Source organism: Schistocerca nitens, chromosome 6 (assembly GCF_023898315.1).
Source record: "Schistocerca nitens isolate TAMUIC-IGC-003100 chromosome 6, iqSchNite1.1, whole genome shotgun sequence".
NCBI lineage: Eukaryota > Metazoa > Arthropoda > Insecta > Orthoptera > Acrididae > Schistocerca > Schistocerca nitens.
This window is the reverse complement of record NC_064619.1, coordinates 405,809,819-405,831,448: the sequence shown is the minus strand read 5'-3', so window position 1 is coordinate 405,831,448 and position 21,630 is coordinate 405,809,819. Positions and strand designations below refer to the sequence as shown.

Below are 21,630 nucleotides of genomic sequence, written 5' to 3'. Positions count from 1 at the left end.
TCAATTTTAAGGCTTATGTCATATGAAAGCTTAAGAGGATCTAAATTGCCTCTAAACTTCAAGTGCACTTAGTAGTTTCATTGCTGAGTATAACAGACTTTATAATTTTAGTCCCACAACCACAACAAAGCTGGGATCTACCAGCATGATATTGACACCAGCCGTATATTTGCTGCGAAGTAAATCAACAACTTGCACACATGTATCCAAGCATACACAAATTTACATGATAATGTTTTTAAGTAACCAGTTTATTTGTGTAACAATAGCATACAATATAAGTTAATAAATCTCCGATGTGGAATCTTCTGCATCTGAAAGGATTCACACAGCTTTAACAAAATGAGGTACAAGGGCACAAGCTGACCTTCCAACTGAGGAATCCAATAAGAAAGTGGATTACCAAATTCAGTAACCAACTTCTATCAACAACTATGAATCACACGAGCATAAAAGTTCTTTAAACACAAACAAAATCCCACAACAGTTTGAGGCTTGTTACCTGACCACACACATATTGATAGCCCTTTATTTCGTAACAAAATAAAGTATCTTGACATTCACAAGAAATAAACACTTTTATAACACAATTTCACACTGCAGCTATATTAGTATCAATACTGTTCACCTATCCATGTATCATCACTTTAGATGTCATAGTTCATAATTTAGCTACCTGGAGATGCTTTAAAAAGCAAGCGAGTTTGTGAAATATGGTCCTCCTAAAATTTATATTATGTAATAAAGCTGGGAGTGTTCTAGTGTCAAGATCTACACTTACATGACCAATTTATTATATTCAAGTTTTAAGCAAAGGCAATGAGATGTCACTTTCCTTACTTCAGTTTCTCACTAACATTACAAAGATTTCTATAAGAAACCTAGCAATTCTACCAGAACTGCAATTTTTAAAATTTTCACACATCAGAATTTGGTTCAATAAAAACTTCCACACTTTTAACAATGTTAGCAAATGCTCACTCTCCATGGGTACACCAGTCAGAATACAAATTACTTCACTGTATAACCTATTGCTTTTAAATTCAGATCCCATCACATCTACAAAAAGCATGTACTATAATAAGATGAGACTGCTACACGAGGCACTAGGACAATGACAAGTAACTTGCCACAATATCCTTCCTCCGATATTACGTTAACCTGAAATTTTAAGCAGTACCACTTGTAGGTGGCCAATATTATATGATCTCCAGGATTTATTACAGGAACTGCACCAAGTTCGCAGACTGACGTTCACAGCAATTATCACATTCCTGGTGAGATTAAAATATTTTATATCACATTATAACAAAAAATATTTACATATCATTAGGCTACATTAAATTGTGATTTGTATGACTATGGTTCCCAGTAATGAAACTGTTGAAGATGACTATATGTAAATATATATAAATAGCAGCAAACACTGCATTAATGACATCATAAAAAGTATTAACTAGTTAATTTAACTGTCTTTGTTCCACTCATCAATGAATATTTACAATATGTCCAGTCAAATATGGCAGTTAAACATGAGACCAACAAGGACAGTGCCACTTAAACAAGTGAAAGGCACAAATAAATTATGTACTGCATAGAAATATATATAATATATTTATATATATATCAGCTTTCCTCATTCAGGAGGCCACAGCACATATGGGCACATATTTCAACAACTACATACAAACTGTTTCTTAAAATGCCATGTTATAAACTTTGTTGCTATCTACATTTGTTACTTAATGGAAGTATTCTTGTTGGCATCTTTTTGTAACCAATTTGAATGTGCATTGTATGGAGTCAACTGTAGCAGACTGCAGATATAAATGTCTGTATCAACATTTCTTACTTGAACAATCAGTAAACTACTTTACAGTTCCTGATTGTCCATAACAATAATCCATTACATAAAATATTAAAGAGTATAAAAGTGCAACACTGGAATTAAGTACAAACAATGTTGTGTTTTATGGTATATTATTTTGTGAATTTTTATGACTCAAATGAATGTTCTCTTTCTGAGTTCTATTCTTCAAACGGAGAACACACACTCAGGTCACCAAAACATTAATACATTGTTAAAAACTTTATTAAGAACAACAAAAAGGTAACAGTTATGCCTTCTGGCATTGTTCACTTTCTATGCCTGATTGAATCCTTCCCATGGTCAGGTGTGTTTTTCCTGCAACAAATGGAGAGAAGTCGATATTGCATTTACCATGAATGAAACTATTTAGATACAAAAATAAGTACCTTTTGATGAGAAGGAAACAGAGGAATTTATGTTCAACATAACTACATGTTTGAAGAGTTTTTCTAGCTACAAAAGTTAAATAACTTCCAGTCGAGAGTAGTGAGCTCCAAATATGGTGCTCCCTTTTGTAATTTCCAGTGCAAGACATTACTACAAAACTTTTACACGGAGATTAACTGGATCATTCAAGAAACTTTATGTAAAAATAACTGAACTTTCAACTCTACAGCAATAGCAATACTAGCAGTTTTGCAGATTTAAATGAAGGTCAATTATTGTTTGTTTTTCAACCAAGTAACAATATCTTTTAGCAACACCGACAAGCTTTTTGGGATCCCAAAGGAAGTCCTTTGTACATCATGGATAGTATCTTACCTGTTCAAAGGAACCAAAAGACATGCCTTCACAGACCTACAGAGGCAAGTGCTGGGGCCAAAGGCAAGGAATTTGTCAGTGGCTGCAGGTGGGCACAGAAGCCTGCCAGGTCCATGTCCTCTACTAACTATCCCACTATCAGCCTACAGTGTTCTTGACAAATTTGTAATGAGACACCCAAAACCACAATGTAAGAACCACTGTCTTACATGATAAGACTAATTTACAGTTGTTTCTACAGATTCAACACACAATCCAATAACCCCATCAGCACACTGTTCAAAATCCATTTCGTTTGGTGACAATCTGGTCAATCAATCTATGCACAAACTACTGGACTCAAAAAGATTAAATAAGATGCCTTTACATTATTTTGGAAATATGCCACAGAATAAATGTTTTCAAACAGCATTTTTACTTACTGCTCTGGACTGTTATCTGTGTCACTTTCTTCAAGTTCCGCCTTGTTGCGCTTCTTCTCATAGATCAAGATAATGGCACACAGTACAAACACTTCAGCACATATGCCGAGGAATGGCCATAAAGCAGCAAGTTTGTCTAGAAACAGAAGCACTGTTTATTAGCACTATCACAATAGGGACATAACTTATTATTATAACAATAATAAATAATGGAAAATCCAGGATGGAATGTAACTGTCTGGCTTCACGTGTGTGTGTGTGTGTGTGTGTGTGTGTGTGTGTGTGTGTGTGTAACTAGTATTGCATTACATTATACAAAATCTACATGACACTTCTAGTTTTAAATATTTGGGCTTTATACAGATATTTACAGCTGGGCACTTCTATGCTGATGGCACAGCCTATTCAATATGGTTCACCTGGTGGTTCTGGAATTTGAACACCAGAAATTAAGTCTGGCAATACAATAATTATTCTTAAGACATAACTATGAATATACGCTGGTATCACTAACATTTTCCTTGTATCAACCAGAATTTTCTTCAATCACCCTTCAACCTCTGAAACAACTGTCAAATTCTACGAAATTCTCCAATTACCCAAGGTTCCAATCTCTTAAAACATTGTTGCTATATAATTTCTCATGCAACCACAAATTGCCAACTACTCCAGTCACAGCATCCAATTATAAATACATGTGCTTGTACCAGAAGTACACTAAGTGAGGCATTTGAGCATTAAGTAAAGACTGAAGGAAACTGAAAAGACTGCGGTACTGAGAAAAGGCGTGACTATATGTGGTTTTCAATTGAAGCAGATGGTCGATATGAGACCTTCCCTCCTGAAAGCCATCCTGGTAAGGAGATAAAAGGTCCCGAGATTTGGGGACCCAATAGAGCCAACTAGCCACCATCAATTTAGTAACTTGAAGTGGACACTGGTCAGACTGACTGGCCAGTAGCTATCAAGAGATGACAGCGTCTTAAACTTTAGGTCAGGCATCGCTATACTGCTAAACACTCGGAGGAGATATTGTCGTTGTGGGGGACTGAGGTGTTTAAGCAACTCATTATGGATGGAATCAGGACCTAGGGCTGAATCTTAAGAAGATAGAATCAGAATTAATTCTCATCCAGTAAAAGTTTTATTGTTGGATTCCACCTGACAAGGGGTAAAACATAGGAGGAAAGCTTCAGCCCACTGTCTCTGGAGGAGGAAGGCAACTGGTTAGGAGGCTCACTGTTGCTGTTGCCGAATGAGTCACGATGTGTTCTGCAAGACCTGATGGATTGGTACAGATGCCACCTGGAAGAGCAAGGCCTGGCATGGATTGGTTTGTTTGTGGTATAAAGGGACCAAACTGCAAGGTCAGTCGCTTTTTCCTGATACATGAAAGGCTCAAGGTACAAAAACACCCAACACCACACCTAAAAAGAAAACAAATGGAACAAACAAAAAAATGGGGAAAACATACACCACAAAGAAAAGTAGAAGAACGTATTAAAACCATAGAGCATGTGGTCTGGGCTGGCTGATGACAATAATAAAAGAGGATGAGCCAGACACACTGCAACACACTAAAATGTCCACCCTAAAAAGACATGGCACATTAAACACATGTAGGGAAAAGATGACCATCAAGACAAACAAACGCAAAGAAAGTGCGAGACTCAAAATGCAGGGAGAGTGGCAACCTCAGAGAAGGCAAAAAGCCCACCCTTAGATGGTACGATAAAAAGCACCCTCACGGATAAAATTTAAAACTAAATCTGCTCTGTTGAGGCATTATCGACCAACACCGAAAATAGGGTGCCGAGAAAGTTAAAAGTCCGCCACAGAGCGGCGGGAAAGTGGGCAGTCCAGCAAGAGGTGGATGACCGTCACTGACCCACAGCGACACAGAAGCGAGTCCTCACGACGGAGGAGGTAAATATGTGTTAGCCACGTATGGCCATTGCGGAGCCGGCAGAGGACAACTTACTCCCTGCGATAGGCACGCATGGAAGACTCCCACGCATTCGTAGTCTCCTTCATGAGAGAGAGTTTATTGTGCATACTGTTATGCCATTACATCTCCCAAAGCCAAAAAACCTTGTGGCGTAAGACAGAATGCAGGTCAGGTTCAGAGAAGCCAATCTACATAAGCAATTTCCGTGCAGCCTGTTTGGCTAGCCTGTCAGCAAGTTTGTTACCTGGGATTCCGACATGACCTGCAGTTCAGACAAACACCACTGAACAACTGGACCATTCCAGGGCATAGATGGACTCCCACATGGTCACTACCAAACGATGACGAGGGTAGCACTGGCCAATAGCTTGAAGGCTTCTCAAGGAGTCAGTACACAGGAGAAATGACTCGCCTGGGCATGAACAGATGTGCTCAAGACCACGAGATATAGCCACCAGCTCGGCAGTGAAAACACCGCTGCCATCGGGCAAGGAATGCTGTTCAATATGTTCTCCATGGACAAACGAGAAGCCGGCATTACCATCAGCCATTGAGCCGTCTGTGTAAACCACTTCATAGCCTCGGTACATGTCAAGAATCGACAAGTAGGGGGAGCTGTGAGCTGTGGAGTTAACCGAGTCCTTAAGGCCATGTGATAGGTCCAGGTGAAGCTACACACCATCGAGGTATACGTGAATGGACCTCAAGTATAGGCGGTAAAGGCCACGGATTCCAGTTCGGATAGAAGGGATGGGACGCTAACTGCAACTGTAAACCCTGACCTGGGCCACTGATGTGGGAGGATGAACTGCAATGGGTGGGAAAAGGAGATGGTAATTTGGATGTGCAAAGGAACTACAAATGTGTGCAATGTACCTGGTGAGCAGTTGTGCTGCACACCTAACCTTCAATGGAGGGACTCCAGCCTCCACCAGGGCACAGGTCACTAGACTCATCCCAAAAGCTCCCATCACTAGCCTAACACCACACTGGTGCATTGGGTGAAGTAACTGTAACACTAAGGGTGCCACTGAACTATAAACTACACTCCCATAGTCAAGGCGGGATTGAAGGACAACTCTAGAGCAGGAACAGGAACAGCAGCAAAGAGCTATCTGCACCCCAGTTGGTGTTGCTCAGGCAGTGGAGAGTATTGAGGTGCTGCCAGCACTTCCACTTAAGCTGACAAAGGTAAGGAAGCCAAGTCAATCGGGCGACAACAGCCAGTCCTAAGAATCGATATGTCTCCACTAAAGTGAGAGGATCGTCATTAAGGTAAAGTTTGGTTCTGGATGAATGGTACTAGGCCAACAGAAGTGCATAACCCAAGACTTTACGGCTGAAAACTAGAAACTGTGGGCTGGAGCCCATGACTATGCCTTGTGGATAGCTCCCTGTAGGCACCACTCAGCAGCACCAGTACTGGCGGAGCAGTACGAAATTCTGAAGTCGTCTACATACAGAGAAGCTGAGACCGACGGCCCTACAGCTGCTGCTGGACCATTAACGGCCACTAAAAACAGAGACACAGAATACAGAGCCCTGCAGGACCCCATTCTTTTGGATATGGGGGGGAACTATAGGACGCACCAACTTTGACACAAAGTACGGAGCAACAGGAAATTTGGATCAACATTGAGTGCGGGCCTCCGACACCCCACTTGTATAATGTGGCAACGAGATGATGTTGCACGGTGGTGTCATATACTTCTCGTAAATCAAGGTTTGGCATCTCAAAAAGGCTGTTCGGATGGCAGACTACGGACACAAGAGTGACCCTAGCAGAAACCGCCCTGGCATGGAGCCAGTAGGCCACGTGATTCCATGACCCAACCTAACTGTCGACACACTATACATTCTAGCAGCTCACAAAGAACATTGATAAGGCCGATAGCTATCCACATCAAGCAGGTTTTTGCCGGGTCTGAGCACTGGTATGATGGTGTTCTCCCACCACTGTTATGGAAAGACGCCATTGCACCAGATCCGGTTGAAGATGACAAGGAAGTGTCATCTGTCAGAAGAGAGATGTTTAAGCATCTGACTATGGATCCAATCTGGCCCAAGAGCTGTGTTGGAGCAATGTGCAAGGCCACTGAGGAGCTCCAACTCTGCAAATGGAGAGCCATAGGGGTCACTGTGTTGTGTAGTGAATGAGAGGACTCTCTTCCATCTGCCTTTTGAGAATGCAAAAGGCTGGCGGGGTAGTTCTCCGACGCAGAGACTCTAGCATAGTCCTCAGCAAAGTGCTCGGCAATTGCATTTGCGTTGGTAGATAACAAGCCATCAATGGTAATTCCAGGGACACCTGTTGGGGTCTGGTACCCAAAAACAAGTCTGATCATTCAGATATGGGAAGGTGACGTATGGCACGCAATGGTCGAGACACTCCTCTCGCACCACTAATGTTTCCACCTTTTGATAAGCTCGCAAACACAGGCACGGAGCCGTTTAAAGGCTATTTGGTGCTCTGCCATCCGTTACGAAAAGCTTATGACAGCACCTTGCAACATCATATCCTGCGCTTATGTCGTGGTAGAGCTCGCCGACTGCTCTTTAATTGCCTCTGCAACCTCCAGCGACCACCTAGGTACAGACTTTCACCGGGGCACCCCAAAGAACTATGGTAGGCATTTTCTGCTGCAGAAATTATTGTTGTAGTGACCTGCTCAATCACAACCTTGATGGCACCACGAGGGGAGATTCAACGGTGACTGCAGAGGTGAAGGCTCTGCCTTTTTTAAAGCCCATATGGGTAGGCATCTGGGCATGACACCGTGGCAGTGACAGGAAGATGGGGGAAGTGGTCACTACCACACAGTCATGTGCTCTCCAGTGGATAGTTGGGGAAGTCCTGGGCTGCAAATTGATAAATCAATGGCACAGTAACTACATTTGCCGGATATAGACTGGGAGACTCAAACGTTCATAACGGGTGGCAGGGACAAAGAACCCAGTGAAATTTTTTTAAGTGCTTTATCTGAAAACTACCGTGAGCAGTTAAACAGAGAACTGACTAGTGGCGATAACATATTAGACCTTCTGGTGACAAACATACCCGAACTATTTGAAACAGTTAACGCAGAACAGGGAATCAGCTATCATAAAGCGGTTATGGCATCGATGATTTCAGCCGTAAATAGAAATATTAAAAAAGGTAGGAAGATTTTTCTGTTTAGCAAAAGTGACAAAAAGCAGATTACAGATTACCTGACGGCTCAACACAAAAGTTTTGTCTGAAGTACAGATAGTGTTGGGGATCAGTGGACAAAGTTCAAAACCATCGTACAATATGCGTTAGATGAGTATGTGCCAAGCAAGATCGTAAGAGATGGAAAAGAGCCACCGTGGTACAACAACAGAGTTAGCAAACTGCTGCGGAAGCAAAGAGAACTTCACAGCAAACAAACATAGCCAAAGCCTTGCAGACAAAAAAAAAAAAAAAATTACGCGAAGCGAAACGTAGTGTGAGGAGGGCTACGCGAGAGGCGTTCAACGAATTCAAAAGTAAAGTTCTATGTACTGACTTGGCAGAAAATCCTAAGAAATTCTGGTCTTATGTCAAAGCGGTAGGTGGATCAAAACAAAATGTCCAGACACACTGTGACCAAAATGGTTCTGAAACAGAGGATGACAGACTAAAGGCTGAAATACTAAATGTCTTTTCCAAAGCTGTTTCACAGAGGAAGACTGCACTGTAATTCCTTCTCTAAGTTGTCGTACAGATGACAAAATGGTAGATATCGAAATAGACGACAGAGGGATAGAGAAACAATTAAAATCACTCAAAAGAGGAAAGGCCGCTGGACCTGATGGGATACCAGTTCTATTTTACACGGAGTATGCGGAGGAACTTGCCCCCCTTCTTGCAGCAGTGTACCGTAGGTCTCTAGAAGAGTGTAGTGTTCCAAAGGACTGGAAAGGGCACAGGTCATCCCCGTTTTCAAGAAGGGACGTCGAATAGATGTGCAGAACTATAGACCTATATCTCTAAAGTCGATCAGTTGTAGAATTTTGGAACACGTATTATGTTCGAGTATAATGACTTTCCTGGAGACTAGAAATCTACTCTGTAGGAATCAGCATGGGTTTCGAAAAAGACGGTCGTGTGAAACCCAGCTCGCACTACTCATCCACAAGACCCAGAGGGCCCTAGACACCGGTTCACAGGTAGATGCCGTGTTTCTTGACCTCCGCAAGGCGTTTGATATAGTTCTCCACAGTCGTTTAATGTACAAAGTAAGAGCATATGGACTATCAGACCAATTGTGTGATTGGATTGAGGAGTTCCTAGATAACAGAATACAGCATGTCATTCTCAATGGAGAGAAGTCTTCCAAAGTAAGAGTGATTTCAGGTGTGCCGCAGGGGAGTGTCATAGGACCGTTGCTATTCACAATATACATAAATGACTTGGTGGATGACCTCTGAAGTTCACTGAGGCTTTTTGCAGATGATGCTGTGGTGTAACGAGAGGTAGTAACAATGGAAAATTGTACTGAAATGCAGGAGGATCTGCAGCGGATTGACGCATGGTGCAGGGAATGGCAATTGAATCTCAATTTAGACAAGTGTAATGTGCTGCGAATACATAGAAAGATAGAGCCCTTGTCATTTAGCTACAAAATAGCAGGTCAGCAACTGGAAGTAGTTAATTCCATAAATTATCTGGGAGTATGCATTAGGAGTGATTTAAAATGGAATGACCATATAAAGTTGATCGTCAGTAAAGCCAATGCCAGACAGATTCATTGGAAGAATCCTAAGGAACTGCAATCCGAAAACAAAGGAAGTGTGTTACAGTACGCTTGTTCGCCCACTGCTTGAATACTGCTTAGCAGTGTGGGATCCGTACAAGATAGAGAAGATCCAACGGAGAGCAGCGCACTTCGTTACAGGATCATTTATTAATCGCGAAAGCATTACGGAGATGATAGATAAACTCCAGTGGAAGACTCTGCAGGAGAGACGCTCAGTAGCTCGGTACCAGCTTTTGTTAAAGTTTCGAGAACATACCTTCACCGAAGAGTCAAGCAGTATATTGCTCCCTCCTACGTATATCTCGCGAAGAGACCATGAGGATAAAATCAGAGAGATTAGAGCCCACACAGAGGCATACCGACAATCTTTCTTTCCACAAACAATACAAGACTGGAATAGAAGGGAGAACCGATAAGAGGTACTCAAGGTACCCTCCGCCACACACCGTCAGGTGGCTTGCGGCGTATGGATGTGGATGTAGATGTAGATTAGCCACATTCAAATGTGTTGTGGCCCCAGTATTTAAGAGGCAGAGGTAGAGTTGGGACAGTAAATTCGCGAAATCTCTGCCACTGCCAGTAAGCATGGTGCTACCCCACAAGCGGTTATGGGCGTTAAAATCTCCCCATAGCAGGAAAGGTTTAGGGAGTTGATCAATCAGTGCAGCCAATATGTTCAGGGGAAGTGCACCATCTGGAGGGAGATATTCACAGCAGACAGTTATCTCCTGTGTCGTCTGTATCCTGACAGCCACAGCTTTAAGAGGATTTTGAAGGGGGCGCAAGTTCACTACATACCGAGTTCAGGACAAACAAACTCCACCTGACACTACTATAGTTGCTACAGTTCTTGTAATATCCCTTGTAGCCACAAAGGGCAGGGGCCGCGTTGCCGGGAACCAGGTTTCCTGGAGTGCAATGCAGAAAGCAGGTGTAAAGCTTAACAATTGCTGAAGCTCAGCCAGGTGGTGGAAGAAACCGCCGCCTTTCCACTGGAGGATGATGTGATCATGAGACGGTGAAGGCATATAACACTCAATGAGGCAGTCTACAGCTCAAGGTCGGCTCAAGGTCACTTGCTGCCACCGGCATTGCCAAAACAGGCTATATCCATTGTGTCAGTGTCTGGCGAGATCTAGGTCCTCAGTGGATGGAAGAATCTCCACCCCGTCCTCAGACGTATAGCTTGTAGGTTGTGTGTGTTGTTTTTAGGGCACGAAACATCTAAGGTCATAAGCGCTCAGTAAAGAACCAGATAGTGCTGGGGCCATGAAGGCAAATAATCGTTACAAGGTCCAATACAAAAGGGAAGAAAAAACAAATCTAAAACATCAAGACATCATGGAAGAGTATCTAAAAGATGTCAACAAGACATGGAGTCACCAGGTAGAAATTACATCTCTCTCGTCATATTACTGCTTTTAAAAAACACAAAACGTGAGCCAGAGCTTGCATGTCATCTGCTAAAATGCCCGGCAACTCAGGTGGCAGCCCGACCCTGAGACGGAAGTGGCTAAAATAGGGGCAGAGGGTCAGGAAATGTCTGACTTAATGGCTGGCTTTAGAAAGGACAGCTGGGTGCAGAGTCACCACTCAACAAGTGGTGGTGACTAAAGCAATAGTTCCCTATTCGCAACCGAGCTAACATTACTTCCTCATGGCGAGACAGCCAGGAGGAAGTCTATCAAGCTGTTGGGAGAGGTTTCACTTCTCTGAGTTTGTTCCCATGAAGGGAGCACCAATGGTCACATCAAAGTAACGTGATACGCCGAGGGATAAAAGTACAAATATCTTGTCAGGGAACAGAGTAAGAGGCAGGCCGACAGATGGACGGTGGCCTTGGCTGCAGCATCAGCAGAGTCATTCCCAGGCAAACTAACATGGCCAGGAACCCATATGAACATCACTTGGGCTCCCCCATCTGGGAACAAATGGAGGCAGTCCTGGATCTGTCGGACGATGGGGTGTACTGGATCAGGATCATTTAGACTCTGAAGGGCACTGAGGGAGTCAGAGCAAATCACACAGCGAGCGACCTGGTGCCTATGGATGTAGTGAGCAACCTGATAAGAGAGCAAGAAGTTCTGCTGTAAAAATTGTGCACTGGTCGAGAATCCAGTACTGAAACTTATCAGCCCCGATGATAAAAGCACAGTCAACACCATGGGCGGACTTTGAAGCATCAGTGTAGAAGAGTATGCTATTGGCAATTTGTGAGCGAAGTTCGAGAAATAGGTCAGCTCGGGAGTCGAATCCTTCGGGAACGACCCGAGGTCAAAATGAACGCAAACCTGTGTCTGAAGGCAAGGTGGTGAAGGGCTCTCCGTCATTCGGAAAGTGGCAGGAAGTGTGAACTGCAGCTGCTGATGGAAGCGAATGCAAGGAGGCCGCAGAGAAGAAATGTACATCTCGTACTGGTGGTCAAGAATGTCATAAAAAAAAATAATAATAAAAAAAGGGGGGGGGGGGTGTCAAAGGTTGGGTGGCCTGGCATGGAAGGAAGCCGACACGCATACCTACTAAGCAGGATGTCGCGCTGGTATGACAGGACAGGTGTGTTGGGGGGGGGGGGGAGAAGGGCAGGACGGGTGTGTGTCGGGGGGGGGGGTGTCGGGGGAAGAGGGCAGGACGGGCGTGTGTCGGGGGGGGGGGGTCGGGGGAAGAGGGCAGGACGGGCGTGTGTCGGGGGGGTCGGGGGAAGAGGGCAGGACGGGCGTGTGTCGGGGGGGTCGGGGGAAGAGGGCAGGACGGGCGTGTGTCGGGGGGGTCGGGGGAAGAGGGCAGGACGGGTGTGTGTCGGGGGGGGGGTCAGGGGAAGAGGGCAGGACGGGTGTGTGTCGGGGGGGTCGGGGGAGAAGGGCAGGACAGGTGTGTGTGGGGTGGGGGATGAGGGCAGGATGGGGAGAGAGTGATACAGGAAAAGAGCAGTGTAGGGAAAGAACGATACAGGGAAGGAACAGTATAGGGAGAGTAGAAGTAAACCAACGTAAATGAGCTTCAAGAGCCCATGGAGTCTTTAGACAAGGAGCGCTGAAAAAGCAGCAGAGCTGCGAGGGCTGGGGCCCCGTGGTCGCCAAGCACGTACTCACCCTAGATCAGTTTGGCCCCCGGAGGGGTGGGGTGGGGGGCGCAGAACTATTACGCAGTGGTGGTATGAATGCCACCGCAATTCCCTTGATGTTGGGGATCTTCTTTCTGGATTTCTCACTGATCCTTGGGTTTCTCTGGCTGGGAGGGCTTCACTGGTTCAGTCTCTGGGACTGAGGATGATTATGAAGCCCTACAATGAGTTACTTTTCAGTACTTCGGCCAATGGCGTGTGTCATCTTTCCAACTAGCAGAAACCTGGGAAGGGAGTGACCCTAGGGACACCTTCCTAGCGAGAGGAGCCAAAGAAGACTTGTGCTTTTCCGACTGAAGTGGGAAATAGTGTCCCCGATGGTTGGGGGAGGGGCGGGGGACAGTGTTCCTGAGGTAAGTGGTGGGGGAGCAACAGGGAGGGAGGTGCCCCCACCATCAAGGGGGCAGGTGTAGTCTTCCAGCTCAGAGCCGACTGGAACTCGCGCAACTGATGGGGCTCCAACTGTTCTCTTAGCGGGGGCATAAGAGGTGGTCATAGCTACAGGATGTAGGCACTCACATTTCCTCTTTGCCTCAGTGAAGGGCAGTCTGTCCCAGGGTCTAGTATTCCATGATTTTCCTGTCTCACTGTAAAATTCTGCTGTCTGGTGAGCAAGGTGAATGGTACTTTCAGCAGCTGACACAGATGGGAGGCAGGGCACATGGAGTATTGGGATGGGATGGATGTCCACTATCTCATGTTATGCTGGAAGTACAGCAGGAAGATATATGCCCAAATTTCCAGAACTAAGCACCACATTGGGGGACGGATATATGGCTTGACGTCACAGTGGTAGACCATCACCTTGACATTCTCGGGTAATGTGTCACACCCAAAGCCCAAGATGAGTGCACTGGTGGCAACCTGCTTATCCCTCAGACCCCGATGGACGCGCCACATGAAATTAACATATCACCGCTCTAAGCTGATGTGCAGCTCGTCATCAGGCTGCAAAAGAAGGTCACTGTGGAATATAATACCCTGGACCATATTTAGGCTAAACATCCCCCAGCTAGTCACAAGTGAGTAATGCCCGTGACTGGGCAGAAGATATCGTTTTTATGAAGACTGACCCTGACCGCATTTTGGACGAGCCCTCCACCTTTTCAAATTTTTCCTCTAAATGCTCTACAAAAACCTTAGGCTTCATTGAGGCAATGAAGTCTCCATCAGTTCTCGTACATATGAGGTACCGGGATGAGTAAGGTCCGCTGCCATCCTTAGCCTGGTGTTCCTCCCATGCTGTGCCCAGGGAGGGGACTGATTTAGGATCATATTTCGTTGCATTGTACTGAGACTTCGAATGCTTAGAGACTGCTGGCATTTGATCATTTGCAAGTGATGATGTGGTACACTTCATCGTGCGTCATCCTCCCTGATGTCACCCACTCTGATTAGGGGCCCTCCCCACAGGTGCCACCCAGCCTCATCAAGGGCCACCTGGCAGGGTGGCCATTGCCAGGCGTCCCAATGCCCCCGGGAGATGGGTATCTACTCCATGGCATATGTAGGGAGTTTACGGTGCAGACATCAGCAGAGCAACCCCTGTGCAGTCAGGAGGCTACAACCAACAGGGTACATGGCAGCCCCACCTCAATGGACTGGCTACCGTGCTGGATTTGAGGTGCAAAGAATTCCATGGTCATCGATGGCGCACAAAATGACACTGCATAGCGGGTGGAAGAAAATGCACCCAGGAAGGTGTCCTCACTCAAGAGATGGACAATGAGCAAGACTGCAATGCCAAGACAAGAAAATGGGCTAAAGATCTCAATGCACGATGAACATGATGCACCATGTAAGGCATCCTTCCCCAATTGGCTCGTTCTTCGGGAAAATTTAGAAAAATGGAGGTCAAACCATACAGGGGACCATAACAAAGGAAGTAGTCTGTCACAGAAGTAGTAGTGTTGTGATTTGTGTGAGGAAGGAAGGAAGGAAGGAAGGAAGGAAGGAAGGAAGAAGGATAGGGGAGTAAGCAAAAAGATCAATGGCAGAGAAAGTGCCATAGGCAGCAGTAAAATGCCAAGGGAAACCATTGCTAAGAAGACAAAAAGTTGGTCACTGACGAGCCTCCAACTAGACGAGGAAGCACTGCTGGGTGGATGGATGGGCGGGCATGTGATCAATGGGAATACTGCACAAGTATTGTGCTGGTCACTAAATAACAAGCCACCAGCTGATAGTCACTTGTCTATTTGATGCATTGTCATCAACATCATTGTTATCACGTATATAAAGACTGTACATTACAAAGCTGTCAGAGCAGTGTTGACTGTTACATACTCCTTTACACATCTGATCAATATGTTCATGACAATCTAAGGACAGATTCTACTCTAAATGCATAAAATAAATTCATTGGTTTAACAGCTGGTGGCTTCTTATTTAGTGGCCAATACACCAATCATGTAGTACTATTGATTAGCAACATGGTCACATTCTTCCTGCACGACTAAGCACAATCACAAATTTAACAACAAAGAGTGGTAATCCTAAAGCCAGTATAGTCTACATCTACATGGATACTCTGCAAATCACATTTAAGTGCCTGGCAGTATGTTCATCGAACCACCTTCACAATTCTCTATTAATCCAATCTCATACAGCGTGCAGAAAGAATAATCACCTATATCTTTCCGTACGAGCTCCGATTTCCCTTATTTTATCATAGTGATTGTTCCTATGTAGGTCGGTGTCAACAAAATATTTTCTCATTTGGAGGAGAAAGTTGGTGATTGCAATTTCGTGAGAAGATTCCGTCGCAAGGAGAAACGCCTTTCTTTTAATGATTCCCAGCCCAAATTCTGTATCAATTCTGTGACACACTCCCATGTTTTGCGATAATACAAAACGTGCTGCCTTTCTTTGAACTTTTTCGATGTACTCCGGCAGTCCTATCTGGTAAGGATTCCACACAGTGCAGCAGCATTCTAAAAGGATGGACAAGTGTAGTGTAGGCAGTCTCCTTAGTAGGTCTGTTATATTTTCTAAGTGTCCTGCCAATAAAACACAGTCTTCGGTTCGCCTTCCCCACAACATTTTCTTCATTCCTTCCAATTTAAGTTGTTCGTAATTGTAATACCTAGGAATTTAGTTGAATTTACAGCTTTTAGATTAGACTGATTTATCATGTGACCGAAGTTTAACGACTTCCTTTTAGCACTAACGTGATGACCACACTTCATTATTTAGGATCAACTGCCACTTTTGCACCATTCAGATATCTTTTCTAAATCGTTTTTCAGTTTGTTTTGATCTTCTGATGAGTTTATTAGTCGATAAACAACAGCGTCATCTGCAAACAACCAAAGAAGGCTGCTCAGATTGTCTCCAAACTCATCTAATAGATAAGGAACAGCAAAAGGCCTATAACACCAGATTGGGGAACGACAAAAATCACTTCTGTTTTACTCTATGACTTTCCATCAATTACTACGAATTGTGACCCCTCTAACAGGAAATCGCAAATCCAGTCACATAACATACAATATTCCATAAGCACGCCATTTTTACTATGAGCCGCTTGTGTGGTACAGTGTCAAAAGCCTTCTGGAAATCCAGGAATACAGAATTGATCTGAAATTCTTTGTCAGTAGCACTCAGCACTTCATGTGAATAAAGAGCTAGTTGTGTTTCACAGGAATGATGTTTTCTAAACCCATGTTGGCTGAGTGTCATAGACCGTTTCCATTAAGGTAATTCATAATATCTGAACACAATATATGTTCTAAAATCCTGCTGCATATCAGCATTAACGATATGGGCCTGTAATTTAGTGGATTACTCCTACTACCTTCCTTGGAAGGTGTGACCTGTGCAACTTTCCCGTCTTTGGGTATGGATCTTTCGTCGAGTGAACGGGTGTATATGATTTAAGGATGGAGCTAATGCATCAGCATACTCTGAAAGGCACCTAATTGGTATACAGTCTGGAACAGAAGCCTTGCTTTTATTAAGTGATTTAAGTTGCTTCACTCCTCCGAGGATATTTCCTTCTACGTTACTCATGTTGGCAGCTGTTCTTTATTTGAATTCTAGAATATTTACTTCGTCTTCTTTTGTGAAGGCATTGATAGTTTCTTGCTGCTAACATACTTCACATATGACCAGAACCTCTTTTCTTTGGGTTTTCTGCCACGTTTCGAGACAAAATTTCATTGTGGAAACTGTTATAGGCATTTCACCTTTAAGTCCATGCTAAATTTCGAGCTTCTGTAAAATATCGCCCATCTTGGGGATTTTGCATCTGTTTAAATTTGGTATGTTTGTTTCATCGTTTCTGCAACAGTGTTCTAACCCGTTCTGTGTACCAAAGAGTGTCAGCTCCAGTATTTCGGATAAATCTCTCAATTTCTGCCAATACTATTTCTTTGAATTTAAGCCACATCTGGTCTACACTTATTAATTTGGAATGAGTGGAGATTGTCTCTTAGGAAGGCGTCAAGTGAATTTTTATCTGCTTTTAGAATAGGTGTATTTTTCACTTATTTTTGGACGATTTGGGGATTACAATATTAAATCTCGCTACAACTCTGTTCACTAATCCCTGAGTCAGTTTTGACACTCTCTATTAACTCAGGATTATTTGTTGCTAAGGGGTCAGGTGTGTTTTCAAAATCTTTTACTATATGTGTGGGCTCAAACTAACTGCTCGACATAATTTTCACAGAATGCGTTTAGCACAAATTCGGATGATATTTTATGCCTACCTCCGGAATTAAACATGTATTTTTACCAACATATCAAGGGTAAAAGAGTCAACTATTATAGTACAAGATGGGTATGTGTTTGAAATCAAACTCAAGTTTTTGTTGAACCTTTCAGCAACTATCATCTGAATTGGTAGGTCGGTAAAAGGATCCAATTATTTTATTCCGGTTACAAACAATGACCTCTGCCCATACTAACTCACAGGAAGTATCTACTACAATTTCATGGCAAGATGAACTACTTCTGACAACAACAAACACACCACCGCCAACGGTGTTTAGCCTATCCTTTCGGAACACCGTTGGGTTCTTCACAAAAATTTCGGCTGAGGTTATATCCTGCTTTCAGTGCCTATAACGATTTGAGCATCAGTGCTTTCTATTAGCACTTGGGCTCTGGTACTTTCCCAACACAGCTATGATAATTTACAACTGTTATACCAATGGTTCCTGCATCAGTGTTTTTTTTTTTTTAAAAAAGTTCACATATACAAGTCTAAACTAGACAACATGAAGACAGAGGAGTTTAAAAAACAATTATATGTCAGAAGACAGCTAAAAACAGGCATGTGGAGAAAGGGCTAAAAGCAACACCATATACTGATACGAAGGTCCAAATCTAAAAATTAAATCGCTTTCGTGGATAAAAAGTAAAACGCGGTCGACAGCCCGCGTGTCATTTGCTAAAACAGCCAATAACTCATACGGCAAACCCGAGCGGGACTGTTAAAAAATGGACATTCCATACGAAAGTGGTGGACAGTAAAAACTTGGGTACAATGTGTACAAAGTGGTGGGGGTAGCATCACTTAGCAAATGATGATGGCTAAACAGGCGGTGCCCAATATGCAGCCTAGTTAAAATGACCACCTCTCGGCGAGAGGGCGAAGAGGTGGTCATCCAAGCCGTTGGGAGAGGCTTCATAATCCTGACCTCATTCCCGTGAAGGGAGGGCCATTGGTGATACAAAAGGGACACAACCACCTCCTGAGAGACGGCAACACAGAGATCTGAAGAAACATAGGAAATTGCGGGCTGAGGTACGAAGACTGCAACCTTGTTGCCTGGCAGACTGACATGACCAGGAACCCACAGAAGCATCACACTGGCTCCAGCAAGAGTGAGCAAGTGACAGTTTTCCTGAACCTGCTGCACGAAGGGGTGGGCAGTGGACAAAGACTTTGAATGGTGCTGAGTGCGTCTGAATGAGGACACAATTGAAAAGGCTGTGTCGCCTGATGTACTCCGTGGCACGACACAGGACGAAGAGCTCTGCTCTAAATATTGAGCAGTTTGCCAGTAGCTGAAATCTAAAGACACGGGTGCCAATGACTAAGGCACACCCGACCCCACAATCAGTCAGAGCCATCAGTTTACACAAAGGTACTATCGCGAAGTTCCATGCGAAGGTTTTGAAACTGAAGGCAATAGATCCGAGGCTGGAGTAGTGTCCTCAGGAAGAGAATGAAGGCTGAGGTCAACATTGGCCGCTTCACGAAGCCAAGGTGGTGAAGGGTTCACACAGACCACAAAACCTGCAGGTAATGTGAAGTTAAGCTGAAGAAGACTAAGAACTCAAACACTGAAGTGGAGGCACGAGAGAAGAGAAACAAAGTTATAGGGAGCAAAAAGCAAAGGTGACACTGTTCTTACGTCAGCAACAGAATGCAGAACATCCTAATAACACCCCAGACATCCTCCCAAAGGAGGGGAAAAAGAATAGCAAGAGGATAGACATGCAGCATAGAAGGGGAGGAAAAAAAAATCCAGAGTTCAGCACCCCGTGGTAGCCAAGCACGAACCCGCCTAAGTGTGGCGAGCTGTCTTCGGGGGGGGGGGGGGGGGGGGGCGCTTTGTGCTCACAGAATATCTAACTTCATGGACCTTAGTCTCATACCAGACAGTACCTGCACTTGGTAAGAGTACTCTCCTGTTGCACTACACAATAGAGATGATGTAATGAAGTCAATCCTAATGGATATTATAAAATAATCCAGTCTTTACATTGCTAAGTGGTAGTAAGAGTATCTCAATTTACACTCAGATTAGCACCATGTATATTTAATGTACCTTTCTCAATTTCTCTATTACACAATGGACAGCTTCATGGGTGCCTGTTGCTCCCTAAGGGCACCCTGGATCCATCCTTTCAAGCTGGATTCCTACCTCAACCACTGCTCACAATTTACAAAAGTCTTTGTTGCTGCCTTTTATTTTAATACCTCAATCACCCTATCTATCTTGCCCACAGTGCCAAAATTTTACTGTTTTAATTGTGCTTTTACCTTTTTTATTCTTCCGTCTATTTTCTTATTCCATTTTAACCTCTATCCTATATCATTCAGTTTTTCCTTTCTTCTACCTATTAATCATCCTACTTATGAGATTTGTTGATTTGTCTCCCTAACACCTGTCTTTTGAAATACTGTTGCAACTTTAAATTTGAATTGTGTTCCAGCTTCATATAAATTTCTGTATGTGCATCCCAGATATTACTTTAAGCTTATTAAAACTCAAGAGGTAGGCACAAGAAAATGCTATCCCAATGAGGCTTGTAGAAATGACATCCTTTGGATGTTCTATAGCTACATACCATGCATCTTCCTTTGCATAACAAAGAATATTATTTATAAATAATGTATTCTGATAGTGCATGCAGCACATGCTATTAAGAATGTTGTACTGGGAAACCGTCCAAACAAAACCAGGCGCAGAACTAAAAATAATTTGTGCTGGTGCTTCACATGTTACAATAGGTCACGTTTATAATTTATTGAAGCTGTGGAACAAATCAACAAAAACTACTAGCTCGGATCAGTTTCATCACACACTGTTGTGTTTCTGAATGCATTGCAAGCTTGTAGCAAGTAATTTTCACCGCTTGGAAGTTCTGTTGGTTATTTAAGTTGTTCTGCTACATTGTATTACTGTTCTTGTCTTTGGTTTATCCAGCATAAAATGCACTAACTCAAAATGATCCCTGGAATAACATTTTCTTACAGCAGCTCCAATTCACCACCATTTGTACCTCTTCCCAGAGTCTTGTTAATGCACAGGGTGTATCAAAAAGAATCATCCGATTTGGCACATCTATATTTCTGAAACTAGTTAACACCAGTGCATCTTACAGTAATTCTTTGATTTAAAAAAATGCCCGCACTTACAGATGTTAGTGTGCCAGTGCCCCAATAAAGTCCTTCGACTCAGTCTTCAACTGTGAGAAAAGTAAGTTCTCAAGCATATTGAGATATGTGCTTCATGTAGTGTTCTCAGCAAAGAAAACTGGCCCATACACCTTTTCCAATGAAATTGCACAAAACCATTAAATTTTGGAGAGTCCCTCCCATGTTTTACACATTCACGTGGTCGTTCCATTTTCACATTACGACTGTTCACCTTTCCATTTAAATGGATTGTTGTCTCTTCACTAAACAAGAAGCGTGGAAGAAAACAGTCAGCCATCACCATGAACGAAATTGCAGAACTCCACACGTTGTTTGTCACCTTCAAGAAGAGCTTGCATTAGCTGAATTTCGTACGGTTTCATGTGTAAACATCGACTCAACACGCGTCAGACAGACATCGGGCATCTTGAGCTGTAAAGCGAACGGCTTTCTGCAGACTGTGTGAAACTAAGGCAGCTGCTTTCAACATCTGTGTGTGTCAGGCATGCGGGGACTGGCCGGCAATTTGCCTTTACACAAACAATCTGTTTCTTGGAATTTTTCATGCCATTATCTAATGCTACCTAGTACGAAAGTCACACTGAACAGTTATTACTGACCCACACTGTGCAAAATGTAGACCACAAAATGCTTTCTGTTTTCCTGGCACCATTTTTACTAGAACTGAAGAGGGCACACAGCTGCTACCTAATGAGAACCATGTAAAACTTGGAGGTTTGCTCTTTCCAACAGTATGCTGTTCACACATGTATCTCAAATAACTTATCACTTTTTTTTTTAATACTGATTCATTTTGATACATCCCATATTTAAAAATCAAGACCTATGGAGATTACACATAATGAAAAAA

The 21,630-nt window shown here is 43.5% G+C and overlaps 1 protein-coding gene across 2 annotated transcripts in view; it reads right to left on the bottom strand.

Moving 5' to 3' along the window:
* Positions 1-232: 232 nt before the first annotated feature.
* The window catches only part of LOC126262345 (basigin), a 79,002-nt gene continuing 57,604 nt past the window's right edge, over positions 233-21,630 (bottom strand). For both annotated transcript variants that reach the window (XM_049958915.1, XM_049958916.1), the window contains exons 6-7: positions 3,055-3,190; positions 233-2,185 (exon numbers count right to left, since the gene is read on the bottom strand). In XM_049958915.1, coding sequence (XP_049814872.1) covers positions 2,137-2,185; positions 3,055-3,190 — 185 coding nt within the window. In that variant the 3' untranslated portion in view covers positions 233-2,136. The remainder of the gene's footprint in view (positions 2,186-3,054; positions 3,191-21,630) is intronic.